The 25,440-nt window shown below is 36.9% G+C and overlaps 1 protein-coding gene across 1 annotated transcript in view; it reads left to right on the top strand.

The window, feature by feature from the left end:
- Positions 1–11,599, top strand: part of LOC126237181 (mRNA (2'-O-methyladenosine-N(6)-)-methyltransferase) — a 165,578-nt gene extending 153,979 nt beyond the window's left edge. The window contains exons 11-12 of the mRNA XM_049947057.1: positions 4,377–4,646; positions 10,180–11,599. Coding sequence (XP_049803014.1) covers positions 4,377–4,646; positions 10,180–10,444 — 535 coding nt within the window. The 3' untranslated portion in view covers positions 10,445–11,599. The remainder of the gene's footprint in view (positions 1–4,376; positions 4,647–10,179) is intronic.
- Positions 11,600–25,440: the final 13,841 nt, after the last annotated feature.

The following is a 25,440-nucleotide window of genomic DNA, read 5'->3' as shown; positions in this document are numbered from 1 at the left end:
CTAAGCCTTGGACCATAGCCTAATGTCCATTAAAGAAATAACGACAAAAATGTCTCACTAGTTTTCATTTTTGAGCTTATATATGGGTAAACATGTAATTAAATGATTCTACATAACTGAAAATCCAGCTGCAGAGAAGAATAGTGGTACTGGTTATTAATACTATTGTCTATATTTTTTATAGATAGTGTGCAAAACTATACAGGTTTTTCCAATTTGCTGAAGTTGGTGGGGCAGTTCATACATCAACTGTTTCTGGTCATCAGCTTAGTAATGAAAATGTAACACTGCGTGGATTCTGTATTATAAAGTAGTAACACATCAGGATATAATTGTGTGAGTAAAAAAAGAAGCCCTGAGAATAACAGCATTGTTGGAGAAAACCTACATCAAAAACATTACATAGTTAGCCATGAGATAATAAACATGATTATTATGCATTTTTTCTTTAGCTGATTAACTTCTTCAAAAACAAGCCACAAAAGACCACCACTGTTAAGTGAACTTGTCTTGGATTCAAAATATGTTCCACAGCCTATTCCATTTCAGCCACGAAATTCCACTTTTCCATCTGCAGTAGCAAAATAATTTACCTGGAGAACAATGTGCATGTATACTGTGTCATACATATTCATTTAGAAAAACATGTGACATAATATCATATTATTCAATGGCTCTATCAATTGTTTGCTTCTGCTCATTGAGCATACTTGCTAAGCTTCAGTAGCACTCACTCAATAATGTTTGCTGATCCCAGTGTGAAGAACGAATCAAATAATTCTGTACAATATTCTTGTTCAAAAGATTCCTTTTGGGAATCTTTACCCTACCAAAGCTGTTCCAAAATATTTTGGTATCCACCTAATAGAATACTGAGTGATTCTAGTCAATTTTAATCATCCTTTGTTTCGTTTTCATTGCTGTGGAAAGGGGCCATGTTAGTTCTTGTTCACTCAGTAAGGAACTATTCTCACTCTTTGATCACACAACTCTATTAAATATGATTTCCTTGCTTGATTCACAGAGGAAAAAGTGATTCAATACCTAGGGATATTGACTTTCTTGATAAAATTCAAGGATTTCCAAGAATTCATTTCATGAAAAAAACAATGTTTCTGTTATAGTCTCAAGGAATGCTTCATACTGTCTGATATTTCATTACAAAAGTCTAATACATTTATAAAGTTGTGTTCTTTGAATAGATGAAATTCTCATATGCTTTGATACTTTTATGAAATTTTTTCTCATATCTGCTATTGTCTGTAACCTTGGTTATTTCACTAATATGTAATTCATACATTATTAATGAAGAGTGCATTCTATGAAGTAATGGTGGTGCCAACATAGCTGTGTAGATCTCTTCAAAGAGTGGCAGGATGCATACAGTAAGCCAAATTACTTACAAAAAACGGAGATGGCCAAAGAAAAGATAGATGGAACAAAAAAAGAATTGTTTAACCCATTATATGTTGTTGATTACAATGTCTCCAGTTATGTGTGTACATGTTTACGATAGTATTATTTTTATAATGAATCATGACACCATTAAAGTATAAGGTAGTAAACAGATTCTCAGTTTATTGTTTTTGTATGTTTGCCCACAAGGCCATCATCATAGGGACCATACAGCACACTAGTCCAATAGTATCCTTAAACCAAGATCGATCACTGTGGGTAGTGAAAAGAACCAGCTTCTTGAGCATCCCTCAAAACTAACATTTGTATGAATGGTGACGTCAACTAAATAAGCTACCAGTAACTGAAATGAACTTTGTACCACAGACCAGGAATATGGCAATACACAAGTGGTTAGTTACAGGACTGAGCAACCTCTCACATTTTCAGAATTCAGTATGGCGTGAAGCTGTTAACTGCAATCGTTTTCTTAACATCTCAATATGGAAGGGGAATTTCCCCCCACTCACTTTGCACTTGATAGCCTAATCTAAATACATGTTCCATTTTCAGCACACAGGCAAACTTTGGCATCTTGTTATTGTTTGAAGAAGGCTTTCACAATCCTCACCACATACAGCTGGGCAAAGTCCTGTCAAAATATGGAATTGTAGGCTGCAGTGGCCACTGGTCATATTGATGTCACTGGGCAGGAGTTGTTACCTCTTGTATCCAGTAGCAGCTCAAACCACTGCATTTGATTAGTCATCATAATGGTATCATTGAAGTCTAACCAGTATTCACCACAATAGACTATACTGTATTTTGTTATTCAACCTTTCATGATAGTATTCAATTTACTACTGTTGTCCGAGACCATTTGCAATTTTTTACATTAGCCAGAAACCAATGTTGTGTGTGCCATCACTCCAGCCTGCAGTTTACATGAACCAGCAATAGACAATTTGCAGTGCTCCAGTATGGGGCCAACACTGACAAATTGGTGGTTATCACCTAGAATGCTCATGTTAAGGTGATTCACTAATGTCACTGCATACAACCATCTGTTGATTGGTTCACACCCTGTGGGAGTGGGCTCACATTCAAGAGGACAATGGTTCAAATCTACATCCAGCCATCTATACTTTGGTTCTCCATGATCTTTCTATCACTCAAGGCAAATGCCAGGATGGTTCATTTGAAAGTGCATAACCGATTTTCATCCCCATTATTGAAACAGTCTGAATTTGTACTCAGTCTGTAATGATCTTAATGTCAATGGATATTCCTTCCTTCCCTTCCTATTTTAATCCCCCTACTTGTATCACTTGTGTAACAGCATGAGAAACATATTGTCGCGAGATCTTTTGCCCTGTTCCAAATATCTCGCAGCTGATATTATATCCTGTGGTAAGATGCATCAGCAGTTTCTTTCACATTTCCTCATCATCTGATATCTCCTCCTACGTCGAATGTGGCATAGCAGTGTTGTTTTCAGCCACACAAAAGAGAATGTAGCTAACTGTAAATGTGCAAGATCATCTCCTTCATCTCTTGTTGCTGATACACTGTCCTATTCATCCTCTGAGTTTGGATCCATCTTCGTGGGTGTTGTAATTTTCACAAATGTTAATGTAGACTGCATATACTTCTTGATAACATTGGAAGAACCAAGCTGATAAAACACTTTGGTAGAGCGTTAGGTTATGGAACTGATATTGCCAGAGAAGTTTCATAAATATGAAGGAAGTTAGCTCAAGTTATGCCATCTAGGGAAGGATTTGCTGTTCAAAAATTGCTACTACTACTGTTTTGACAAAAAAGAAAGTTCCAGTTTTGTGCTGTATTTCTTTTTACATAAAACCATTGTTTATTTTATTAAGTGCCAATACACTGGAAATATGATATGAAATGCTTTGCTATGTAACTTGCATACTAGATGAAAGAATCTCCTTAGTGCTGTAATGATATTCATGAGAATTACCTATTTCTAAGGAGGTGGCTACATACTCACAATTTCAAGATTTTTTTATTTTGATCCATACACTCTTAATTAGGGGTAAGTATCAACTGTTTTATGCATTTGCAGGTGACAAAAGTCGACTGTCCAACACAATAACAACCATTATGGACTAATCACGTTTGAAAGTAATTTAATTTTTAATTGTAGCATCTGTTAGTATGAGGCATCTTCAAAAGTTAACATTATGGAATACCAAGTAACTTTTAGTCACTTAAAAGTAACACAGATATGGCACTATTTTTCAGTATGGTCACCAAGTATATGCAAACAATGGTTGGAATGTTCTACCACTCGTTCAATTCCTGAACGATAGAACTCCGCTCCGCTATACAAGAATTGCTGTGTGAATGTCTGTATCGCTTCAGAATCTCATTGCCTGGATATTGTTGCATATGTCAGTATAACAGGCCTTCCTTTCCAATCAGCATCATTCATGTTTGTGTGGCCCCTGTCAAATTAGTGGGACCATTTCAATTCTGCTGGATGTGACACTGCATTTAGTTTGTATACTGCCAGAATTTCATGATTAATCTGTGTGCGATTTAAATGTTTTCCCCACAAGCATTGTACTGCCCCGCATAGTTCAACGTCAGAGTATGTTTCCAGTTGCCACATTGTTCCACTCATTCCCTGATAAGCAGATACCTGGCAGCAGCAGAACTCTCTCTGCAGGAAACCCAGAACGCTCTGCTGACAATGTGCCACTCTTGTGTACAATGGTCTTTGTGTGACGAACATGTGTAACCTTTGTAAGTCCCTATATACATCTACAAATATATATCAGTCATTATCATTCCATAGAATGAACATATATTCTCTAGAAGGTTGTATTCTTTGCTAAAGAGCAATAGACATAAATTGGAAACGAATTGTTGGGACCTACTCATCATAGGAAAATATAAGTAAACTGACTACCTTTCAGGCTGATGCACATTTAATCTTAACATTTTGATTTCAGTCCAATATTAGACTTCAAACCTGTCAGTGGATCATTTGAAGCGAATCCTCCTTTCTGTGAAGAGTTAATGGAAGCAATGGTGAATCATTTTGAAAGGCTTCTATCAGAATCCCCAGAAGCTCTTTCCTTTATCGTATTTATCCCAGAATACAGAGAGCCAGCACCAAATGCACTGCTTAAACTTGAAGCAAGCCATTTTAAGAGGAAACAAGTAGTTGTACCAGCTCTTGAACATGAATATCGGAATGGTCTACAACATATAAAAGCAAAGTAAGTTATTCACTGCATGAATTATTAAAAAAAATTGCGTTCTTTGTTATATGATAAATTGCACGAATGTATAAACATAGCGTCATTTATCCTGCATGTAAAGCTATGAAAAGTAATAGAGACTTAGTGATTAAAATAATACACCATGTGATTGTTTTCTTTCTTTCTTTGCTACCTGCCTCCATAGCCAGACCTATCCTGTTAAATATAAAACTGAGTGTTAAGCATATGGACTGTTTTTAAATATCATCTGTCTTTTAATTTCTACCTGGAAGTAGAAAGCAGGGAGACAGATATTCAAAATTTCAATTTTACTTCTGAGAACTCAGTTGAGGACATGGAAAGACAGTATATATGTGCCCTTATTCTGTAGCTTTTTCAAACTGTGTAAAGCAGAAAGTTACCTTAATCTGAGGCTTATTGCCAAGTATACTGTGTATTTTTAGAATTTGATTATCTTATTATAATTTGTGTTTTTTTCTGACAAGGGGAGGTCCCCAGGGGCGAGAAACACAACTTTTGCAATAGCAACATAGTGTAACGATTAATATCTTATCCTGACATGACAGAGGTTGTGGATTTCTATCCCATTAGGTGCTTTTTAAATCCTTTCAAAATAACATTGATCGTTATTTTGATTAGTTTCTATTTATATTTTTATTTTTAATTCTTTGCTGTCTTTTTAACCACTGTATTAAATGTGTTCCTATTACACTTTGTTTGAATTTGGAATCTTTGTGACTGTGATTTTAATTATTTTTACCGTTTTATTATAATTTTATGTTTTTGTCCAAATTATTATTTCTGTTCCTTATTTTACTTGAATTCAGTTTTATTTATAATCCCTTCTTTCATCTGCATAACTTTGTCCATAGCAAAACATATACTTGTTACAATGGAAGTGTGCACTTGTGTCAGAAATATATTTTCCTTTGTTTTTAACTGATAGATCAGCATTTTAAACGTTTAAATATTGACAGGCAAACAAAAACTATGGATTCAGCTTCTTTACGAGCACAGGAATGTCCGCGGTGCCTTCGTCGAGTTCAGCACTGTGAAAATTTTGGCTAGTTGTTGTTCCTGAAATTAGAGTAGCCCAACTCACAAACCCTGGAAACCAGTGCAATTCACAATGATTAAAATTATGCAGCAAAGAATTAGAAATAAAAAATTAAAAGCATTTGTTGGGATTTGAACCTACAACATATCAGGAAAGGATCTTAAACACCACAGCACATTACACTGCCAATCTGGAAGGCTGTAGTGCATCACTACAGAATTCGTTTTCATTGATTACTTGCAAATGGCAGCCCCCCCCCCCCTTTTTTTTTTACTGAATGGCTGCAGGTTGAGATACTTACAGATTGTTTCAAAAAAAAAGTAGATTCCACCCCTGAAGACTTCCCTTGTGAGAGATTTAAAAAATTAAAATTACATGATGATTGTTTAGTCTCAGAAATGCAGACCAAGACACTTGTGAAAGAATATTTTATCATCCAAACAAGTGATCATATAGCGCAAGCACTAACAATATGTATTAGTATTCCAATATTGTTTATTGTTAAAACAATGAACAGTTGCTTTGGTTATCTTACCAGTAAATGGTACAGATGGCTGCTGTTAGATACGCAGACTGGTCTTTCATATGATTGAATTTAAGAGACAGGAAATTTCTGTCCTTTTGAACTTGACAATTTTAAACCATAAGTCCAAACTACACATACCTGCATATCAAAAATGTCTTTACAAACTTTGGGAGGAGAAAAATATCCATGGAAACATTTGTTAGTAATGAAAGTTTGCTTTTAGCAGGTTTTAAGATAAAGCCTAATCACCTAAGATTATAGCAAATAAAAAAATTGGGTTACATTACTGATATTTATCAATATGATGATTCAGCACTCTTACTGTGTTGCTATGTTTACATTTGACATATTTGTTGAGGTACAGTGTAACTCCACTTGAACGTTCCTGGAATTAACGTTTTCCCACCGCTTACGACATTTTTTTTATCGGTCCCGTCAAATTTTCTATGCCCACAATGTTAATTTGCACCAGATTTTGTCAACATATTTATAATTTTCCCACAATTTATGCATTACGAAAAAATGTTTGAGGAGAAAAAATGACACTGGCATGATGTTGGCTGTCCAGCAGTGTTTACAAATATTACACTACCAAGCACTACTTGGTGTGGTGGCTGATGGGAGTAATTAGGTTCATCGAATGAAGATATCATGGCCAATCACAACCATTTCCGCACTATGTCTACTTCGCAAATGCAGTTTTGTAATCATCACGACACCTTTCTCGAATCATATTTAGTGTGTTTCGGCACATGGCCCCTTGGAGTGCTAGTTGACACCATCATTCACTTTTTGTTGCTCAAATGTATTTAGTTTAAACACAACGCTCGTTACGTATTTTATTCATGCTGAGAAACCCGTTTTGAGAATTTATTCTCGTATTTACGTGTGTATTTTTTGTTATGTTACACAAACAAACTGTGTGTGTGTGTGTGTGTGTGTGTGTGTGTGTGTTTTTTCCCCCTACATAACTGATGAGGCACAGTACCTGATAACCTCAAGACGACGACTACAGTGCAAGAGATGTAGACTACCACAAATAATACTAATTTACATATTTGCACTTGACAACGAGAAAAAATTCTCGAAACAGGCGTCATGCTAAGCATAAAAAAAAAGTGCAACTAGTGCAGTATTTCATTATTTAAATAATGAATGACAGCTGCAGGCTTCCAAAAAACATCGATTATGACATATGAAACTGAGTCAAATATTCCTACTTCCCAGACAGTTATCAGTTCCAGTTACATAAGTGTCTTTGTTAGATAACAAACCTTCATTAGATTATAAACAAGTCCCTGACAAGTCTTTTGATGCTTGTTATGTACATATATATCACACACAAAGTGAAAGGGGGCATCCTATATTATCTTTAAACGTTATTCCCCACATTTCACATTTTCCCGCATTTTACACCATTTTTTCACTGTATTTGTAGTTGTGAGTATCTGATTTATTCATGATGGATCTTCATCTTATGAGCAAGCAGACATTGTTTTCATATGAGGCCATTTAAATGGAGGCAGTGGTGCTGTGTGAATGCATCAAAAAGCATTTTTAGGCAGCACCATAAATAATTGACCAAGATTTGCTCTTATGCCCTACCAGGAAGAGTATGTTCTGTAAGCTGATGTCAAGTATCTATGCACAACACATCACAGTAACACATGAACAGTACTTCACACGATATTCAGTAGCCATACTTTACTATTAATGTGTGAGTAGGAATACTAGGTGACCTCTGGTAAGTCTGTATGTTAAAATGAAAGGAAGCTTAAGGTTCACTGACCAGGCTGTGGAACAAAAGTGGCCACATCCTTTCCAAAAGAACCATCCTGGCACCTTTCTCAAGTGATCTATTTAAAACATGGAAAAACCTAAATTTTTGGATGTCCAGACAGGTGTTTGAACAGCCAACCTTACATGCTAGTCAAACGTATTACCACAGTACCATCTCACTTAACGTACATGCAGTATCTGGCCACCCCTATGTAATGAGGAACTGACCACTGGATGTCACAGTGGACTGGCAAGAAGTATTGTGTTGTTAGTAGGGAAGCAGAAGAGTTCAGTGACTAGTTTCTGGGTGTCACCTGAGTAACAGATCCATGAGGGACATTTCAACCCTTCTAAAGCTGCCCAAGTTGACTGTTGGTGAAGTGATTATGGAGTGGAACTGTGAAGGAACAACCCAGCCACAGCTAAACCAAGACAAGGACCCCATGCACTCACAGACAAGGGACCATCAAGTACTGCCGAGGGCGATCATAACAAATTGCATGAACCAGTGGAAGGAAGTGAGTTCGGAAGTACTGCCAGCAGTCCAGTTTGGACTTTGTAGGGAGTTAAAAAGAATGGGGTATAATTGTCAATCAGCGTCTCATAATCCATACATTTCTGCAGTCAGTGCTAAATGATGGTTGATCTGGTGTAAAGAACACTGCCACTGGCTAGAAGATGACTGGAACTGAGTGATTTGGTGTGATGAATGATGTTGAACCCCGTGGTAACATGATCATGTGTAGTGCCAATAGTGAAGTACAGAGGAGTTGGTGTTATGGTATGTGGGGAGGGGGGCGGTTTCGTGGTTAGGTGTTACCCCCTTATTGTGCTTAAGAGAACAACAAATGCAGAAGGATATGAATAAATTTTTCAGCACAGTGTACTGTAAACAGTAGAAGAACAGTTCAGAGACAATGACTTAGCATGACAATGCATTGAGCTGTAAATGAGCATTTGAGGCACTGGTTTGTGGTCAATAACATTCTTGGAACCCTTCTGAGATGAGTTAGAACATTGAATTCACTCCAGATCCCAGTGTCCAACATTACTACCGTCTCTCATTTTCTCTCTAGAGGAAAAATGGGCTGCCATTCCTCCTAAAACATTCTGGCACCTTACTTGATGTGTCCCCGGCAGAGCCCAAGCTGTCAATAAAGGTTAAAGGGGGACACATCACATATTAATGTCCATTAAAAGGTTTCCACATACTTTTGATCAGATGGTGTATGGTTTCCCAGCACACCTTACAAGTATCGAACAAAATTTTTCAGGACACTATTCCCAGAACTGCTTAAGGGCTGTCCCTGTAAATAAAAAGCTGTGTGTGATTCATACATGATGGTGGTTAAGTGTATATCACTTACAAGCTCTAAGTAATACATACCATGGCCGGCCGAAGTGGCCGTGCGGTTAAAGGCGCTGCAGTCTGGAGCCGCAGGACCGCTACGGTCGCAGGTTCGAATCCTGCCTCGGGCATGGATGTTTGTGATGTCCTTAGGTTAGTTAGGTTTAACTAGTTCTAAGTTCTAGGGGACTAATGACCTCAGCAGTTGAGTCCCATAGTGCTCAGAGCCATTTGAACCATAATACATACCATGTCAGACTGGTAGGAGATAACATATTCCACGGCCATAATATTTTGGATTATTATTTGCAGGCACACTTAAGACAATTGGTTAATGCAGCAACAGTTCATCGTGGCAAGGTGACCCATAAAACCATTTGTCATCATCCAACAATGTTTCAAAACATGTGATTCAGCTTGTCTAGCCCAAGAGAGGCAATTGGATAAGATATTACTCCTAATGCTTGTCTTAATGAATTGTCCATCTCATATAAACTTGCTTTAATGGAATAACACATAGCCGAACACCTGCAGTGAAAAGTAGGGAGCTCTCACAGTTCTATCACTCTTTAATGTTCAGCTCCAATACATATATACCAATGTAGTGGGGGGTTTACTCGCATGTTATCTTTGCAAATAAAATTTAGTACTTTTTCCTGCCACCGTTATAGTGTGATTTTGTATGGTTGTCACAAAAAAAAAAGGAAGTTAATAATGGGAAAATGTTTAAAACCTACTCATTCATTAATTTTGTATGATAATGAATTTACTAGCTACAAATATATATACCGTTTTAAAACAGAATTATTTACTTTTGTAGGAGCGACATGAATGTCAGATCTCCACACGGGACACTAGTTGTATGGCTACAGAATAATGCTGGCTACGAACGATGGGGTCCAACGGAAGAGAGAGTAGAATCGTTATTGGAAGCATTCAGGCCAGGACGAGAAAGGGAAAGGGATCGTCAGGAACTACTTTCGCCACAGAGAAATAATGTGGTTGAACCAGTGCCAACAACTGTACCCTCACCACAGACACCTGACAAACCTCCAATTGTTGTGCAAGACCAGAGGCCTGTTTAGCGCCTAGCACTGCAGAATATGCATGTGATATTGAAAATACACATTAGGGTGTATGGAGAAACTGACTAAGACAGACTTAATGCAGAAAAATTTTTGTTTTCCTGTTTCTGTCATCAGCAGTGGTGTGTAAGTTTTGATCTCTAGCAAGGACACCTAATTTCATAATTCTTTTATAAATGTTGATTTTAATGTATTTTATATAATTATCATCGCTCAGCAGATTTTTTTAAAAATCAGACATTATTCGTAAGCTTATTTACAATCAGTCACAGGACTGGTACTATAACTGTTCAATATGAACAGCAGCATCTGTATTTTTATCATCTCTTATTTGCGTCCTTTAAAGTAGTCAATGCAACATAAACGTGATAATGGCATTTTTAAATAATTTTAAGCAGATTTTTTTTCTTGAAGTCATAAGACATCTTACATGTACCTGATCTTTGAAACTAACTGTTCTAAGATAAATTTAACTGATATTTTCTTTTTTTGTTAGTGAAGTGTATGAATCAGAACAATTCTATTTACAAGTGATCTTTTTCCTTGTTAATTTTATATTACTCTGTGATCACTTGATCCATGACTTCTTATGTGTGCTAGTCTTTGTATTATATTCAGTTACATCTAGATAATCATGTTCATCTTCTTAATGTATATAGAATTTTATGAATTTTAAATGTAAATATTTTACTGTAAATAAAATAAATTATATTTTTTTTAGTAAAATAGATTCTGTAAATTTACTGATAAAATGAACAGCAGAATCTATTTTATATATGTATACAAAGTGAAGATTTCTCAGTAGATAGTTGTATAATCTAACATGTTGCTCATAGGAATTTTATGCAATGTTTCTACTAACCCACATACCTTCCTTGCACAATGTGTTTTAAAAATGGTTGCTGAACTGTGCAAATGTTGATAGTTATTAATTCCTGTAAAAGTAAGAGAGATCTGATATAAAATGCACCACAAGTGAAGATGTATATTAGAAGACACTTAGAAGGCAACTGTCCATATTTTAATAGTTAAAGTAGGGAACACCCTGTTTTCCAAATGTGAGCATTATACTTATATTTTTTTTAAAATAGGAAATTTTTATCTGTACATATAAAAATGTCCACACTGGTTGTAAAAAGATACCAATGTTAAAGTGTAAAGAAGATAGATTTGTTCTAAGAACACAAATATATATAATGCAAACATATACCTCTTTCTTTTCTTCATTATAGTCATTCTGTAAATGTCTGATAATTATATAAAGTGGGTCACAGCCCTATGTCCATTTATTTCATTATGAAAGTTAGAAATTTGCCCTTGTAATTTCAGAAGGGTGACAAAAAGAATGCATTTTTCAGCCTAATTGGTTTTCATAGGTATATTTCCATTGTCCTGGTATGAAGAAGACTGCTAAATCCTTCTTGTATTTCCATAGCAATAGTAAAAGAGGTCTGAAATTTCGAGCCATTCTCTAGTCTGTACATACGCTTTGTGGATAAAATAAAATTCTTTGGTGCCTGCACAAGCTGTATGTGGATAAAAACACTAAAAATACCATTGAACAATGGAAACTCCAGGCAGGACTATCAACAATGTAGGAAAAGACTGACTGCTACTTACCGTAAAGAAGACATGTCAAGTTGCAGACAGGAACAATATGGGAGTGTCTTTTAATTATGCCCGACTGCAACATGACGTGTCTTCTTTACAGTAAGTAGCGATCTGTCTTTTCCTGGATTGTTAAAAATATCTTCAGTTACAATATGCCGTAAAATCATGTGAACAGGTGCATATTGCAGCTCTGTGTTCGAGTGAGTGTGGTTTAATGTTCACATAGAGCTGCCACATAAAAAAGCACCCTCATCTCAACAGCTAAAATACAGGGCAGTTTCCTACTTGCATTTACGGCTTCAAATGTATCTCCTGTAAACTATGGTGTATTGAAATATGAACAACACAAACTGTAAATTCTCCCAAAGCAGCAAAAATACATGCATCTCAATACAATGAGTCTCTCTTCATGTGCAGAATGCACACTTGGGTGCTCTTTATATACCATAATTTTATTTGTTTGACGAAGCAGAAATGGCTTACGATTTTGACTGTGCCTTCACATGTAATGGCATGATATATGTAATGCAACAGACCTAAGAGGTCTGAAGATGGTCATTACCAACCGAAATTAATAAACTGATTACAAATAAATATTGTGATCCAAAACTGGAATTATAATAAAGTCTATATAATGAACAACATAAAGGATTGCTTCATCCCATAATAGATGAGATGTACAATGAGGCCAGGACATTCGTTTCACCAATAAGAAGTTACTTTCTTTTACCTGACCCCCTATCCCCATCTTGAGAATGGGTGGACTTTAACTTGATAGTAAGATGACAGTCTCCAGGAGAGGAGTAAAGTAACTGTGTACCTACAGCTTCATCAGTTTTTGAGTCTATATTTTCATTGCCCTTGCACGCATGACACTAAATCTTTCTTGCATTTCTGCATCAGGAGAATGGAAGTATAAAAGTTGCAAACATCTGCTTTAGAGAGCATTAAATAAGACATCTACCTGCAATCCTATCTCAGCATTCTACTGTCTTCAGAATCCACTACAGTTCATTTTAAATTAAAATTTCATATGTGGGTCAAAACTTGAAAAAAATCTGGTTACATCACTGAGTACTTAAGAAAGAACCACTCATTGATTCTTCAATATGTGCTCCATTAAAGTGGCCCAAATATGGACAGTAGTATTATGCAACAATTTTTTGTGTAATATTTTCTAGTGTGAAATGTTGGACAGTCAATCCTCTTGTGGTAATTGCTCTAGTTTGCTACAAGCAGAAAAAGACTGAATGAAAAATTTTGACACTTAGGCATTCACTCACAAAAACTTGTTGAGAGCACTGAGATTAAATGAAATAAATGATTTTCAGAACTTTTTAGGTGTTGATAGTCCAATATTTGATAAATTACTGGAGACGGGTGCACCTTTGTTTGCTCTTAAATTTAGTAAAAAACAACTCAGAAGTATAAGTTTTTAATTTTCTGGCTTTTATATTCTAATAACCCTAACACACATAAGGCCAAAAATGATTGGTATCTTTAGATGTAGTCTCATATGAATAATTTTTTTTTTTCTCTGGGTTTGAACTCATTTCAGTGGGTAAACAACAGACTCTACTTCAACGAAGCATGTGATATTGTCGTAATGCCGACAAAAAGTACAATATTTCTCTGGGGGCACAATATATTCCAAAAGTTTTTGATCTCAATGTTACTGAACAGCTTCTCAACCCAACCCACATTCATTCAAAATTATTGCACATCTGGAAATATTGAAAGCAATAATACTGACCATATAGTGGCCACTTTAAAACTGTGATGATAACATAAAAATATCCAAAATCTTGGTATTAAGTACATTATTTTTTCAATTCAGTCTAATCAAGCATAATTCGGAGTACCCCACAGGAAATGAAGCTGATATTCAGGTCAGTTTTTGCACAGAAACTATTATTCATCACAAACACTTGAAAGGGATGTTCTTGGCATTATACATACCTTAACAAATGATTATTGAACCATCATTTCATCGCTATGCAAGCATGTCAACAGTATGGTCTGCAAATACCATAAGTGTAAGTAACAGAAAGAGATAGAATGGCTGGCTGGTAATTAGCTTAAGGAGGCAAAATTCCAGTACTGCCCACACACACATTTCAAGGGGGAAGAACTAATCCTAGCTTTTTCCTTATTCAGTGAGCAGAGAGAGGTGTAAATAAATGAAGTATATTTCCAAAAATGTAGCAGAATGTGAGGAGACATTTCAGAGGTCAAGGAAACTATTATAAATTGAGAGGATCTGAATAAAGCTTTATAGTGAAGCAGGTGTTAGTGGACACTTTGGGGGGGGAAAGAGGATGATACTGCCCAGAAAATTTGTTTGTGGCTAAGATCTGTGGGATTTTTATAGTACTATATAATACAGAAAAAGTTTTTGACAATGTTGACTGCAACACACACTGTGTCATTGTGGAGTTATTTGGAATAAAATACAGAAAGCAAAAGGTTAACTACAATTTGTGCAAGAAGGTTTGAAGGATATGAAAAAGAGGCAGTAGTTAAAAAGGGAGAGAGACAGTGTAGTAGCTTATCTGCAAAGTTATTCAATCTGTACATAAAGTAGGCAGTAAACGAAATTTTGGAGGAATCTGAAAGAAAGGAATTAAAATTTAGGTTGATGGGAAAAAAACTTTAAGATTTATCAGCAGCAATGTAATTCTGTTAGAGATCTACATCTATGTATATACTCTGCAAGCCACCGTATGGTGCATGGTGGAGGATGCCTGTATCACTGCTAATTATTCGCTTTCCTGGTCCACTTGCAAATGGAAAACTTAGAAGTAAATGTCTAAATGATTCTGTATGAGACCTGATTTCTCTTATCTTGTCTTGTCATCTTCACTGTCCTTATGCAAGACGATCTTCAGTGGCGGTAGGATTTTTCTGCAGTTTGTCACAAAAGATTCTTCTCAGCAGTGTTTTTTGAAAAGAACATCTTCTTCCCTTCAGTGTTTCCCATTTGAGTACACGGAAAATTTCTGTAATACTCGCACATTAATTGAACATTCACTATATATAAAAAACTAAACTCCACCCGAACAGACCATAAAGGCCCAACGGTACTGACTGGGCGCTGTGTCATCCTAAGCCCACAGGCGTCACTGTATACAGGTATGGATGGGCATGTGGTCAACACACTGCTCTCCTGGACGTATGTAAGTTTACAAGATCGGAGCCGCTACTTCTCAATCAAGTAGCTCCTCAGTTTGCCTCACAAGGGCTGAGTGCATCCCGCTTGCCAACAGTGCTCAGCAGACTGGATGGTCACCTATCGAAGTGCCATCCCAGTCCAACAACACTTGCCAACAGTGCTCAGCAGACCAGATGGTCACCCATCCAAATGCTATCCCAGTCCAACAGCGCTTAACTTCGGTGATCTGGTGTTACCACTGCGGCAAGGCTCCTGGCGTTAAATGAACATACTGGTACCAAATCTAGCTGAACACCTCTGAATAGCTTTGATGTCTTCCTATAATCCAAGCTGCTGGGATTCCAAGCCCTCTTGCTGTACTCAAGAATGGGTCGCACAAGTGTTCTCTATGCAGTCTCCTTCTCAATAAACTGAAGTTGACCATTCACTTTCCCTGCAACCAACCTTCCATTTTGCTTTGCAGCATTATTACACCTAGATATTAACTGATGTGACTGCAATAAGTATTCGGACACTACAGGCTTGTTTTTACGGTTCACCTGCATTAAATTACATTTTTCCACATTTAGAGTAAGTTGCTATTCATCACACCAAATAGAAACTCAGTTCAGGTCTTCCTGTAGCCTCCTATATTCTCACGACACTTCCCCACACACTAAAGCATTATCAGAAAACAGTCACCAGTCACACATTGGTGTTCACCCTCTCTTTCAGATTGATTATGTATATAGAGAACAACAGTGGTCCTCTCACTTCCCCTGAGCACTCCTAACAATAACTTTGTGATGAACACTAACCTTTCTGGGCGACATACTGGATTCTATTACTTCAAAAGTCTTCCAGCCACTCACATATCTGAGAATCTTTTCCATATGCTCAGACCCCTGTTAACAGTCTGCACTGTGGCACTGTGTTGTATGCTTTCCGGAAACCAAGGTGTACGGCAGCTGCCTGTTTCCTTTCATCCATGATTAACAGGCTATTGTTCAAGTGTAGGCCAAGCTGAGTTTCGCAATATCAATGCCTTCTAAATCTGGTTTAATTTATGGACACAAGCTTTCCCTCTCAAGCAGATTCATATTTGAACTTAGAATATGCTCATGAATTCTGCCAAAAATTAACAGAAAGGATATTCATTTGTAATTTTACAGGTCCATTCTTTCAACATATATTTGGGAGTCGCTGCACCTTTTTTTCCATTCACTTGGGACTTCCACTTAGGTGAGAGATTCGTGATAAATGCAAGCCAAGTAAGGGGCCAATGTCGAACGGTATTCTCTGCAAAACAAAACTGGGAAACCGCAATACCAAACTGGGAGACCATATGGACCTAGTGGCTTATTTGATTTCAACTCTTTCAGGTACTTTTCAATATGTCCACATGGGAGTTACTGCAGCAACCAAATAACAGTATGTCTGTATGATCTTCCTCATGAATGATCTTTTTGAAAGCAAAACGTAAAACTTTAACTTTCCTTTTGCGGTATTCATACCTGCCAAGTTTTCCAGTTTTCCCAGAAGATTACCTGATTTTTGGGTAGCCTTCTCCGGTTTTCATGTTGAACATCCTATTTTTTCAGATTTTCAACTCCCAGGCTTTTTCCCGCCCACTGCATTCATATCGCATTTCAGTTTTGACTTTCGATAAATAGCTGCTATTCTGAGATGCGACTGTTTGAAATTCAACGGAAAGTCAACTGATAATACTGTCGATAATCTCTTCTCCCAGAATATCGTGGCAATTTTGTCATTAACTGTATGTGTTAGAAACACTGCCAGCAAAAGTCAATTGAATGTTCTATCGATAATCACATCTCAACAGGTTATTGTTTCATTCTCTTTGTGCTTCGACTGCATGTTAGCAGTAAAGGTTTGTTTATGCTTGCTTTTATGCAGTGTTTGCTGTATGTTCTGGTATTCGTGCAAATGCGCGACAAATTTTTGTGCAATTTAGTGTTTTTGTGATGAGTTCAACTAAGAAACGATATCATCAGTCTTTCAGGGATGCACATTCTGCTGAATTTCCGTGTGTTATGGGATCACAGAAAGATGAAACATTCACGTTCTGTTCCATGTGTTCATGTGATATAAACATTGCTTACTGAGAAAGAACTGAATTAATAAGTTAATAAATCATGTTAAATCCATTAAACACTTTGCTACTGTTGAGAGTGAGAACTTGACAGATGGTACCAAATGGACTCGCTTGGTGAGCATTCGTGGAGCTGATGGTGTTCCTAAGTATGATAGGTTATCCAGGCTAATACTTTATGTTTTGACTCTTACCGCACAACAATGCTGAATGTGAGCGTGTGTTCAGCTCGGTGAAGAAGAATCTGAATCAGTTTGGGTAGTCCGTGTCGAATGAAACTCTGGGTTCCATTTCTGTTTTGAAAACAAGAATCAGCAGTCCATGTTACATGAATAGTTTTCCTTCAGAATTTCTGAAGAAGGCAAAGAAAGCTACTAATCTTCATCTCTCCTCTGTAACCTGTGAGGGAATATAGCCAGTGTTCTGTAAACTTGAGAAAATTTTGTAAATAAGTGTAAGTAAATGTTCAGTTTAGTAGTTTTGACAGTGTTGCTCATATTGTGGCTTGCAAGATCATGAGGTGAAAAGCTCATTTTTGTGTAGTGTGTAAACTGTTCCCAATGTTAAGTGACGAAAAATGAACATTCATCAGCAAGTAACTTGTGTAAGTACCTAATTCAGAGTTCAAAAATAGTGATCTTAAAATGTAGCCTACGTTATATGTGTTAACAGTATCTGTAATCTCTTTCTGTGTAGTCTTCTCTCACTATGTTTGAACACCTTGCGACACATGCACATGTTAAATTTTTGCAATTTGGGATCTTCTGGATTTCTGTTTTTGAAAGTTAGCAGGTATGGGTATTGTTTTGTCACACCAGACAGTCTTATGAATGACTGATGAGAAGGCCTTCTACCTTGCATAGATATTTTACATAGGACTAATCTTTCTAAGATTCTTGGCAAGATGTTTGCTAACATCTGATGACTGAAATTATATGCTTCACACATTGTCATTTTTACTGATGCAAGACTTTCTATTGTCATTTTTACTGATGCAAGACTTTCTAATAACTATTGCCTGTCAATATTTCTGTCTTCTTTTTTTTAACCGAGAGTTCAACAATCACTGTTCTTTTATCAGGATTTTTAGATTCTGTTGTTAAACCACATCGAGTCTTTTCCACGCCTATTTCACTTACTCGGCACATACTTCTCCAGAGCACAATTTACAATCAATTTAACTTTTGCTCTTAATTCCACTACATTCATCATCGAATTGGAAGTAAAAGATACGCATTCACTGCCTGAGGACAATGCTAACAACTACTTATTGCTCTTCCCAACATAAGAGCCCCGCTGGTCTTCTTGAAGGATTTATTAACTTTTGTAACCATCATGGCTGTGAAGACATTGTGATCACTAATCCCTGTCTATATACTGACACAGTCAATAACACTACTTGTAGCTAGAACATCTAAAAAATTTCCAAGATGTGTGGGTTGTCGAAATAGTTGCTCAAGATGTCTTCGGTGAATTTTTTTAGAAATAATTCGCAAAATTGTCTGTCTTCCAACAAATCCACAGATGTCTCAGTCTATACTCAGTTGTTACTGCCAACTAACATAGCATGACTAGGTTATTCCACATTGCTAAGCATGAAATTCTCTGAATGATTCTACAACTGTTACAGCAGAATTAGGTGGCCAGTACAAACATCCAATGATTAATATGAGTTCATCCAGACTAGTCACTGCTGTCCAGGTAACTTCACAGTCAAATTCAATTTTGATCTGGATGGGCAATGTATTCTTGTTGATTGCAATGAACATTACCTTTATTTTGTGTGTGCTGTTCTTCGAGTAGCTGCTTCCTCTATGAAGTGCACCCCTGACCTTATCTACGTAAATCTTACAATTCTCCACCCTTTAATGCAGGTCCAGAAATCGATGAAGCCCCTGGTTGCAAAGGACTTGGAACATTAATTGAACTTAAATGGACAGCATCCTGAAAGGATAGTATAAGATAATGTCAACAAAAGTCAAAGACCAGTAATGGAGTGAGTCAAATTAAGTCAGCTGGTACCAAGACAATTATGTTAGGAAATAAGCAATTGATGTAGCAGATGAGTTATGTTATTGTAAATATATTTAAAAGTTTTACTACAGGCATAGCTGAATTTTCTAAGAAAAAACTTTTGATTGTTGGCCTCTACCAATTCCCTCCTCCACCAGTTAACACTACAGGGTTTCCCTCTCCGACTTAGTGCTGAGGTAGGCTCAATCCTTGAGGTAGACATTGGGCTAATTTCAAGTAGGCATTTCACTGTAATTTTCTGAGTGATTCTGCAGACAAAAGTGTGTTAATGGATTTCTTTGAATCTTACAACCTGGCACAGGCAGTGAACTTTCAAACTACAGTTCAGGGAAACAGACAAAATCTTCACAGACAGTGCTCTAGTTAACACATACAGTGTGAGAAATTTTAGTAAATGTCCTGTCAGATCATAATGCACAGATAGTAATACTGAAAGGAACTGAGTAGTGTCATATCCCAAAGTACTAAATAAGTGACCTTGCAATGCAAAAACTTAAAGCCAGCCTCAAAGGTTAAACTTAGTGATAAATTCACAATACAGACAACCAGAACAATAAATATTATATATTTTTACTTTGATTGGTCTTTCCCATTAAAAATTGAGGCAGATATGCAGTACCAATAAGCAAACCGCTTGGATAACTAATGACATTAGAATACCGTGTAGGATGAAATGACAGCTGTTTCGTAATATGATGGACAGCCAGTACATTATAGAACTTCACAACAAACAATACTGCAAATTGCTAAAGAATGTCATCAGACAGGCTAAAATAATTCATTATACCACTAGGTTAATTGTAAAAGAGGTGTTAGGGCAGAAAGTGATCTCTCAGGTTTCCTCAGTGTGACTGATTAATAGTGTGCTTCGGGGTTTCAACCAGTTTGTTGTTTCCATTATCTGCACAATATTCAGGTGCTGTGAGGTTTGCTCACAGCCTGGTTGGAGTCCAGGCAGCAAGTACATATAATAGCAAAACTTGCAGCACCTAAGGAAGACGGCTGGCTCGGTCATCAAAATATTGTCCACAAAATGGAAATAAGAGCTTGGCTGAACACTGGGAAGCTCATTATAAATCAGGGAAGAATGTCGCTGCTCAACACACTATCCCTCTTTTATGTGAGAATGAAACTGTTAGTCACTAGCAGAATCATGCAAAATATTTTATACATTTTTATCAATAGTCGAAGAGTTAAATCAAAATTTTATTGGTGCATGTAAATATGCAGAACTTTTAAGCGGGTATTGGGAGACAATTATATGCAGCAACAGGAAACTAACAAATAAGAAACTGAATCAATTATTAAATAACTAAAGAGTAAAAGTTATTAGAACTGAACAACAGATTGAGGTCAGTCGATATTTTTTTCATTGTGTGGACCATGGAACACTTTTACAGAAGTTGGAACATTATGGGAGTACGGAAAAAGCTTAACAATGGCTCAGTTCATGTTTGGAAAGTATTAAATAGAAAACTGTCTTCCGGTCTCAACAGACAGGGAAGAGAGTTGAATCTGACTGGGACCATGTTAAATGGGGGTGGGTAAGGGAGAGATACTACAGCATTCTGTTTTGTATAGAATTGGAAGGAAAATCGGCATTGGTCGTATTTTGTTGTTTTATTGTCAGCAAAATCGATTTTCAGTCACTTAGTGACCATCCTCGGTGCTAGAAGTTCAAAATTTTTCACATAACGATCAGAGTATAAAACAGAAAATCACAACTGCACCTGCATAACAACATAACAGTCAGTATGAACATACCTGTAATATACAATTAAAATTGGTAGGCACTGGTATCAAGCTATAACCACAAGCTTAGAGCGATCACATAAACTGAGGCTGCTGTTTACATGCACCTGTACAACAGACCTCCGTGTGACAGGGCTTGGAATGCTGTCTATGTGACATGTGTCATGTGAAGACTTAATATTACTGGTTTTGCAAGATATTAACAAAAAATACCTCTCGTGCATTTGTGAATCATGAAGTAATTCAAATTTAAAATGTACATAAAAAACCTAGCAAACAAAGGGGGAAGGAAACATCTAAAATATACTGGCGTATTGTTTGTATAAAACCAACTTACAAAACATAAAACAGATTGATAATAAGTTGTCAGAGTGCAGGACAAGTAAAAGAGAAAAAGAAAAGGAAAAAGAATAATATATGAATAACATGAAATGAGGTATAACACAGTTTTTTAAAAAACATAGTACCCACCATCTGGCGTGGGAAGTTAGAAGTACTTTTTTATATATTCGACTCCTCAGTTTTAACGTAATATTTTACGTAAATCAAGAACGATATACTTCTAACTTCCCACGCCAAATTGTGGGTTCTATGTTTTACATTAAGCAACTGTGTATGTTTGATGTCATGTATGTATGAGTTCTGACCCAGTGCTTGTGCGGGAGCGTATAACCATTGTTATAATAATATTAGCTTGTCCAAAGGGACAAATGAGAGGTACATCATCATGTCTGTTAAATATGATAACAAAATTGTTTGTCTACACCTTCAAAACTTTTTTGTAACGAATACTGTGTTTCACGGCATTTTAATTATTACGTAATGGCATCTTCGTATGATTACTATTTTTATATATTTGACTCCTTAGTCTTAACATAACATTTTACGTAAATCACGAATGTTGTACTTCTAACGTCCCACGCCAGATGGTGGGTACTATGTAAAAAAAAAAATAAAAAATAAAAAATAAAAATAAAAAATAAAATAAAATAAAAAAAACTGTGTTATACCTCATTTCATGTTATTCATATATTATTCTTTTTACTTTTCTTTTTCTCTTTTACTTGTCCTGCACTCTGACAACTTATTATCAATCTATTTTATGTTTTGTAAGTTGTTTTTATACAAACAATACGCCAGTATATTTTAGATGTTTCCTTCCCACTTTGTTTGCTAGGTTTTTTACGTACATTTTAAATTTGAATTATTTCATGATTCACAAATGCAAAAGAGGTATTTTGTGTTAATATCTTGCAAAACCAGTAATATTAAGTCTTCACTTGACACATGTCACATAGAGGGCGTTCCAAGCCCTGTCACACCGACGTCTGTTGTACAGGTGCATGTAAACAGCAGCCTCAGTTTATGTGATCGCTCTAAGCTTGTGGTTATAGCTTGATACCAGTGCCTACCAATTTTAATTGTATATTACAGGTACGTTCATACTGACTGTTATGTTCACGCAGGTGTAGTTGTGATTTTCTGTTTTAAACTCTCTGATCGTTATGTGAAAATTTTTAACTTTTAGCACTGAGGATGGTCACTAAGTGAGTGAAAATCAATTTTGCTGACAATAAAACAACAAAATACGGCCAATGCTGATTTTCCTTCCAATTGTATCCACTATTTGGTCGTGGTGCACACTACACTCCATGGAGTCGCCAATCAATTGTGTTTTGTGTCGGATGCTTTTCTTGAAATACAAGGTGCATCTGAAAAATTTGGTGAATGGTCTCAGAAATTAAAGAAAACAAGAGTAACAATGTTGGAAAAGACAGATTGCTACTTACCGTAAAGTAGACATGTCAAGTTGCAGACAGCCACAATTAGAAGACATCTACATAAAGCTTTCGGCCACAGCCTTCATCAGTAAAATAAGAGACACATGTCATTCACACACACAAGCAAGCACACCCCACACATCCACTACCACAAACTCAAGCATCTTGGCCCGAGATACTGGAGTTGGTGGTCGTGTGCATGCGAGGTGCGCTTGCTTGTGTGTGTGTGTGTGTGTGTGTGTGTGTGTGTGTGTGTGTGTGTGTGTGAATGGCCTGTGTGTCTCTTTTACTGATGAAGGCCGTGGCTGTAAGCTTTACGTATCTTTTCATTATGCCTGTCTGCAACTTGACGTGTTTTCTTTACAGTAAGTAGCAATCTGTCTTTTCCTATATTTTGATATTTCTACTTAGAGCTACAAACAAAATACATTTTCTGGCCATCAAGGTAATCACCAACACATTTCTGACAGCAAACAGTTCTTGTGGAATCTCTCGAAGCATCATGATCACATGTTGCTGGATATCCGAGTTTTCAACAGTTTTACAACAGATGCTCAGAAGTGTGTTAGTGATTACTTTGAAGGCCAGTATGTATCAACGATCTTCCATTAAACATGAGAGATGATTAACAGAATGTTAAGAAATGTGTTTTCTCTCCACTTTCAGCCTGAGCAAGATTTGGATTATGATGAGAGCATAATAAAGCATTTTGGCATGTGTGGATGCAAACAATTTCTGAAACATAAACCCATTAGATTTTGGTACAAAGCATGGTGCCTAAACACAAACACTGGTTATCTAGTGGATTTTCAAATATACAAAGAAAGAAACAAAGTGTACAAGAAAGCATTTGAAAATGTGCTGCACCTTTGGTTCAGATGATTGATTCACTTCCTGATAAAAATAAAAAAATCTGCCCTACAGGTATTATTTTGACAATCTGTTTATCTTGCCAACATTGTTGGTTCACCTAAAAGAACGATGTTATGGTGCAACTGGCACTATTTGTCACAATCGTTGGCCTAAAGAATGTCAACTTACTCCTAAGGCAATGTCCAAAAGAAATAAGAGAGGAGATTTTGATCACAAGAGGAGCAAGGAAAGTGGAATGATTATTACCAGATGACTAGATAATTCTGCAGTAACAGTTGCTTTGACCAACCATGGGATCAAGCCAGTAATGACCAAGTGGATGAAAATATTGTGTTATATACAGTGAGCATCAGAGGAAAGAAATGATGGTGGCCAGTTTTTACATGGGTACTGGTTGTGTCTGTACATAATGTGTGGCTTCTCTACAGAAAAACAGGTACAAATATGGCACAACTGCCATTTCAGCACTACATTGTGAAATGTTACCTGACTTCCAATGCAACAACCACTAGAGGTCCTTGTCACCCTGCAAGTAATCCATATTAAGGTAGAGTAATTTAACTGGATATATAAAAAATCTACTCACCATGTGGTGGCAAAACACTCACACAAAAGAAGATTATAATTAGGCGAGTTTTCGGAGCCAGTGGCTCCTTCTTCAGGCAGAAGGGTTGAAGGAGAAGGAAGAGAGGTTGAGGAAAAGGACTGGAGAGGTCTAGGACAAGGAGTAGACTTCGGGAAAGTCACCCAAAACTGTGGGGTGAGGGGAGGCTTATCGCATGGGACGAGAAGGAAAGACTGATTCTTGGGGACTGCATCGGACGAGATTTGAAAACCCGAGAGCTTAGAGAGGTGGGAGACAGGGTAATATGCCAGTCAGAGATTACTGCTTAAACACCAAGCATGAGTTAATAAGAGTGAAAAAGCTAAGTACATTGTACATAACAAAGGTGGGATGGGGGGGGGGGGGCAATAAATAGATGGGTACAACAATGAAAGGTGTAGAAAACTAAAATGGAGTGAAGAAAAGAGTAGTTACTGTGAAGAAATGCTGAGATGGAAGAAATTAACATAAATTAAGGCCAGGTGGGTGGCGAGAACCAAGGACGTGTTGTAGCACTAGTTCCCTCCTGTGGAATTTTGAGAAACTGGTGTCTGGGGGAAAAATTCAAATGGCGCATGTGGTGAGACAGGTGCCGTGGTCATGTGTCATGTTGTAGAACATGCTCTGCAATAGGATATTGTGTGTTGCCAGTATACACCCTCTGCCTATGCCCATTCATTCTAACTGATAATTTGGTGTTAATCATGCCAATGTAAAAGGCTGAACAGTGTTTACATAACAGCTAGTACATGACATGTGTCTTTTCACAGGTGGCTCTCCCTTTGATAGTGTATGTTTTGACAGTTACAGGGTTGCTACAAGGGTTGGAACTTAAATAGTGGCAACTATTTATTCACAACCGATACAAAAGAGTTACATGTTTGCATCTGTTACTGTCCTTCAAAGTAGTCACCAGTTTTGTGTAGAACCCGTTGCTCGCGATGTGGAAGGCACAGTATACTGTTAGCAGAGCCTGTTCTGTTGATGGTGCGAATAGAGCTGTCTACTGCCTGTTGAATCTCCGGAACAGTTCTGAAGCGAGTGCCACAACATGGTTCCATCATCTTTGGAATCAAA

This window comes from Schistocerca nitens, chromosome 2 (genome assembly GCF_023898315.1).
Source record: "Schistocerca nitens isolate TAMUIC-IGC-003100 chromosome 2, iqSchNite1.1, whole genome shotgun sequence".
NCBI classification, from domain to species: domain Eukaryota; kingdom Metazoa; phylum Arthropoda; class Insecta; order Orthoptera; family Acrididae; genus Schistocerca; species Schistocerca nitens.
This window is presented reverse-complemented; position numbering and strand designations above follow the sequence as displayed.